The sequence below is a fragment of the Pinus tabuliformis genome, chromosome 7, assembly GCF_031772625.1.
Source record: "Pinus tabuliformis cultivar Carrire ecotype Pingquan chromosome 7, CPIR1, whole genome shotgun sequence".
NCBI classification, from domain to species: domain Eukaryota; kingdom Viridiplantae; phylum Streptophyta; class Pinopsida; order Pinales; family Pinaceae; genus Pinus; species Pinus tabuliformis.
Window position 1 is genome coordinate 1,560,938,191 of NC_142293.1, and position 6,459 is coordinate 1,560,944,649.

The following is a 6,459-nucleotide window of genomic DNA, read 5'->3' on the forward strand; positions in this document are numbered from 1 at the left end:
TTTAGTGAGGGATTTAGGGTTTGGTGAAGGGAATTAGTTGTTTTAGGGGAGTGGGATATGGAAAATGGGATAAATGGAGTGTTTTAGGCAAATGGAAGGGAGGAAAGAGTTTTAATGATATGGATTGTGATTATGGAGTGAAATTTAACAATGAAATGGAGAATAGTGGAGACAAGCTAGGGTTTAACTTTCAACATGCAAAACTCATGAAGAACAGTGGTAAGAGATCAAATTCAGCTTGAGGATGATGATAACTTACTTGTAGAGTGGAAATACAACGTTTTTGAGGGTTATTGAACAATTTGGAACGATTTGGGAACTTCTAGACTGATGCGCAGCGCACTGGGCCCAATGCGCAGCGCCCTCCTGATGCACAGTGCCCGTACAAATTAACACTGGTAGAAAGTCACTTATGCGCAGCGCACTGCCTCTGATGCACAGCGCCAGGCAAGTTTGCTTGAAAAACAGGGTTTTTGACCTCCAAAGCTCAATCTTCCTCCAAATCGCAATTTTTTGCTCTCCAAGGGTATTTTGCACAATAAAATGATAAATGGCACCCCTTTCACTTTATATATGGATGGCTTTAAATTTTCTACTTATTCAAACCCACTTTTCTAATGTCCAAGTCACTTTTGGTCATTAGCTCTGTTTTTTCATTTAAATTGACTTTTCTTGGTCACTTGGTAAATTGATGCATTGATGCTTTTGCTTTTGTCTGCAGTGGCTGGAGTTGGCAAGGTGAGCAAGGGCAGCAGCTGGAACTTATTACATATAGAAAACATTTCAAATTACATAAATTTTGTACATAAAAATAAAAAACTCTGTTTTCACCTCAAAACAGAGTTTTGAGGTAAAAATCATTTATTGAGCATATTATTAGTGAAATTTTGATCTAATGAACTTATAAGACCACCTCATGTGCCTGCTGACCTTTTATTAGGTTTTTGATGACCATGGTGACAAACCCTAGACCTAGTGAGCCCTAAAACCCTAAAAATGATTTTGGTAAATGGAATGAAATAAAATAACAGTAAATGACCTGAACATGTGAAAACAGGCCAGCAGGTAAATGCCATGAGGGAAAATGACAATGAACCACTATCATCAGTTGATCCATGACCTAATGGAATGCAATTGATCGGATGGGACACCTAACATGCATGCAAAAAGAGAAATTTGATCACTGATGGAGGGATGAAGATACCGACACTAACACCCCTGAGGGGTTGTCTCAAACACTCATGTTGATTTACTAAACACTCTCCCCCTGCATGAATGAGAAAATATGCACCTTTGAGAAATGAGAAAGAAGAAGCAGGAAAAAAATTTCATATTGCAATGAAATACATGTGTCCAAGTGACCACCATCAACTCTTTAATCTTTTTGCAATTGATTGAGCCAGCTTTAAGACAACTGCTAGCTCCATAAAAAACCTTCTCAATGCTTTTGAAAAGGCACCACAGCCATATGTTTTTTAAGATGCTCAAAATGATCCCTTGGAAGTGGCTTAGTGAAGATGTCTCCAATTTATTCATTTGTGGCTACATACACCAACCTTACAACTTTATTGACCACCTGATCTCATAGAAAGCGATGCTTGATTGGTATGTGTTTTTTCTTGGAGTGAAGGACTAGATTTTTGGAGATGTTGAACGCACTAGTATTGTCAACCATGATAGGAAGAGGATCAATATAATCAACCTTCATATCTTGAAGAGTTTTCTTCATCCATAGTATGTGAGTGCAACAAGTGGTTGCTACTACATATTCAACTTCAACAGTAGATAATGAGATGGAACTTTTCGTTTTGCTTTCCCAAGAGACCAAGCAACTTCCTAAAAATAATGTTGCTCCAGAATTTATTTTCTTGTCATCAATGCTACCTACCCAATCTGCATCAGTATAAGTAATCAAACTGAAATCTTTACCTTTAGCATATCATAAGCCATAGTCAAGAGTGCCTTGGAGATATTTGAAAAACCTCTTAACTGCATTTGCATTTCTCTCCTTGGGATTAGCTTGAAATCTTGCAAAAAAACCTACATCTTGCATTATGTCAGGCTTAGAAGTTGTTAAATTGTACAATAATCTCCCAATCATTGAATGATAAATGGATTGATTTACCTCAAGAGATTCATCATGTTTACTCAATTTTCAGCTAGTCACCATAGATGTGTTAATCGGTTTGCTATCCTCCATGCCAAATTGATTGAATTTATCTCTTATCAGTTTGAGTAACTTGCAGCCCAAGGAAGAATATCATCTCACCCTACATGGACATTCCAAACTCCTTTTGCATATCTTCAACAAATTTGTGGCCAATCTCCTCCAAATCGCTCCCAAAAATGATATCATCTACATACACAACAATAATTAGAAAATGATCACCTTATAATTTGATGTATAAATTGTTGTTTGTTGATCCTCTTTTGAAGCCTTGTTGTTGTATATGTTTGCATAAATTTTCATACCAAGCTCTTGGAGTTTGTTTCAACTCATAGAGAGCATTTTTCAACCTGCGAACCTGATTCTCATAATCAATTAACTAAAATCCTTCTGGCGTTCTATGTAAAATTCCACTTCTAGGTTACCATTCAAGAAGGATGACTTGACATCCATTTGATGGAATTTTGCATTCTTATAACATCCAAATTCCAAGAAAATTATAATAACATATAATCAAGCTACCAGTGCAAGGGTCTTATGAAAATCAACACCTTCTACCTGAGTATATCCATTGCATACTAGTCTTTCTTTGTTTCTCACAACTTTACCTTCTTTGTTGAGATTGTTCTTGTAGATGCACTTGGTTCCAATAATGTTCTTGTCCTTTGGCCTTGGTACAAGCTCCCATGTGTTGTTCTTCTCAAGCTGATCTAAGCCCTCATTCATGGCCTTGATCCAATTCTTATCTTCACTAGCCTTGCTAAACTTGGGCTCTACTTGGGACACCAAAGCAAAATGTTCTTGGTTTGAACTACTCAACAATTTTATCCTTGTTTGCACTCCCAGTTCTTTGTTCCCGGGATTTGGATTTTCAGTTGCTTCTTTTGTATGTGAATTGGTGGAGCCTTCTTTGTAGATGAGGTATTCCCTTCTTCTTCCTCTTCCTCTTCCTTGTTTGACACTCCTTGATCCTCATATTATATGATATCATAATCAGTTGCAACCTCTTTAGGACCTTCAGATTTGGGAAATGCCTCCTCCACTACAATATCAATGCACTCCAATACCTTTTTGGTCCTCTTGTTGTATTATTTGTAACCCTTTCTTTTTAAAGAATAGCCAAGAAAAACACATTCATCGACTCATGAATCAAACATTCCAAGATTGTAATCATTCCTCTTTATGTAGCACTTGCTCCCAAAGACTTTGAAGTAATCTAGTCTTGCCAGTTTCCCTTTCCATAACTCATAAGGAATTTTATCACTATTTGGCCTAAGGAGGATCTTGTTGGCCAGATATACTGTTGTTTGCGCAAATTCTCCCCAAAAGGTATTTGCAACACCAACCTCATCCATCATAGCTTGTGCCATGTCTTAGATTAACCTATTCTTCCTCTCCACAACTCCATTTTGCTGAGGTGTTCTAGTGATTGAGTATTTACTCTTAATCTTCTGCTCCTCAAAAAACTCATAAAATTATTTTGACATGTACTCACTTCCTCTCTCAGATATTAGACACTTGATCTTTAAGTCTTTCTCATTCTCAACTGGTGCTTCTTCTTCTCTATTAATTTAAGCGTCTTCTCAATTACAATCTTCAACTAACCACCACTAGCAAGGAGCCACTACTCCTTAATAATGAAATCTATTGGCCACAACCAACTACGAGCCACAAATCCTACAATATTATGGCACACATCCACTTGCTTGAGGCCACAACCTCAACAAAAAAATGACTCTAAAGTTTACAAGGAAATTATGGACTGATATAACTACTGCAAATACAAAAGATAACTCCTATAGATAACCCTTTAGTTGCCACTAAACACTTTTCTAAAAGATAGAGTAGTTCTCCACAATAGTTCCTTAAGCCAAATCTTCAATCCCTGCACAAAAATCTATATTTTCTATCTGATCTCTGAAATGACTTTATGAAGTTCTACACTGATCTGCTACGACCACTAAAGATAGAGCTTTATCCACTTAACACACAATGCATTTCATTAATTATTTTTAATTTATTTTATTTTATTTCCATTAGTTATTTTATTTATCAAATGATCTTGTCTCAATTAGGGTCTTCCCTCATTTTTATATTTTTTGACTCCCCTCCTTTAAAGTTTGACTTTGATTATTTATTTATTTATTTTAAATATTATTTCTCAAAAACTAATTGTTTAATATAGCAGTTACTTATTAATATTTGTTTTTAATAAATTAATAAACTAATATCACAGTTTAAATATTATTTTTCAAAAACTAGTAATATTTGGTTTTAATAAATTAATTTAAATATTATTTTTCAAAAACTAGTTGTTTAATATAGCCGTTACATATTAATATTTTAATAAATTAATAAACTAATATCATTATATAAATATTATTTTTCAAGAACTAGTAATATTTGGTTTTAATAAATTAATTTAAATATTATTTTTCAAAAACTAGCCGTTTAATATAGTTGTTACTTAATAATATTTAAATAAAATGTTACCTATTAATATTTTTAATAAATTAATGAAATAATATCATTATTTAAATATTTTTTCAAAAACTAGCCGTTTAATATAGTTGTTACTTAATAATATTTGTTTTTAATATATCAATAAATTAATTATAATCTAAACATTATTGTTCAAATATAGCCGTTACTTGAAATTATGTCTCTACATTGCTCTCTATTTAAGCCTACTTGAAATTATGTCTCTACATTGCTCTCTATTTAAGCCTTTGCCATGGTCTGCCTTTTCATCTGGTCTTAATGATGAACCACACTTGTTGGTTCGAAAAGCGTAGGCCAAAAAATTCTCTCATGTGATTTCTACCGAAAGACTTTGTTTAATGTATATTAATATTTTAAAATTTATGTTAATTTTTTTTTTTTTTTCCACTGGAAAAAATCGTAATTTTCATTAAAAGAAGAAAATTACATATTGTATATGCAGGCCGCATATGCTTTACTATTCATTGTGTGATCACCACGCAGGGTGATTGCTTGTAACATGTCAAAAAATACTAATTTATCATCATTTACAGTTCTGTGTTTATATCAGTGACTAGACCACGCAGGGTCTGTGAAAACATCCAGAGAAATGAAACTGTTGTATATACATATGACAAAAGATCAAAAATTGCCTCAATTAGGGATCCCTGGGACCTTGGTCCCGTTGATCTCGATGGTCTATGTAAGGCCTGTGGTAGTATCTGTGCTCCTCCGAACCCTGTTGTTCCGTTATTATCCATTCACCTCTGGGTAGTAGCGCTGCCTCCTTGGATAGTTGGTCAGCGCTTTGATTGTGTTCCCTGTAAATGTGAATGCAAGAGACATGGTTAAATTCAGTCCATAAATTTTGTGCTTCATATAATATATTGCTGAGAGTGTGAATGTGGCAAATAGAATCATGATTGATCCAATTTACGACAGTCAAAGAATCCCCAAATATATTCAGGTGTGTGCACTGTTTTTGTAGGGCGAATTGCATTAAGTTTCTCAGAGCCATTAGTTCAGCAAGATTATTTGAGCCCACACCGAGCCCCATTTTGACCATGTATCTGTGGTGTTCGTTGATATGAAGCACAAAACCTCCCCCACATCCTGTTTGATTTGTTGCGCCATCAAAGAAGGCCCATGCTACTGTTTTATCTATAATGGGCGGGGGTAGTATGGATCTGATCTTGGGTGGAGGCGGGTCTGGGAGATCTTGGTATGCAGATATAATAAGAGCTTCTGTGCGCGGCCAGATTATAGATTTCTCTTCAAATATATACTGGTTCCGAGCCAGCCAGATGTACCAAGCGACCACAAGGGGGAGGTTAAGGATCTTTGAGCCCAGGAATCTATTGCTCCAATCTTCCCATGCATTTGTCATATCATTCCCCCGCCATGCATCGACGATGCCCAGAGCTGCAGTGATGTTTTGCCATACAGCACGGGTGGTAGCGCAGTGTAAGAAGAGGTGCACCATTGACTCAGAGTCTGCTTTACACAAGGAGCATCGGGAGGGTCCGAAGATTGCTCTGCGCATGAGGTACTCGCCCGTGGGTACTATATCCTGTAGAATGCACTAGAAGAATATCCTGGAGCGGGGAGGAGCCTTCAGCTTCCATAAACTACTCCACCATTTCTGTGTTATGTCTGGTTTATTGGGTGAGATGAGGGTGGTGTATCCATGTTTTGGAAAATTTATGTTAATTTATTTTATATATTACTTAAAAAAAATATTTTGAATGAAATTTTATGATAATTTTAAATCTATTGAACATCTAAAAAAGTAAAGGTTTATTTTTTGATGT

The 6,459-nt window shown here is 35.5% G+C and overlaps 1 protein-coding gene across 1 annotated transcript; it reads right to left on the reverse strand.

Annotated features, from left to right (window-relative positions):
• Positions 1–5,306: 5,306 nt before the first annotated feature.
• On the reverse strand, positions 5,307–6,131 carry LOC149253980 (uncharacterized). The gene has a single exon (XM_089454646.1). The coding sequence runs from the start codon at positions 6,129–6,131 to the stop codon at positions 5,307–5,309; it is 825 nt and encodes a 274-aa protein (XP_089310772.1).
• Positions 6,132–6,459: the final 328 nt, after the last annotated feature.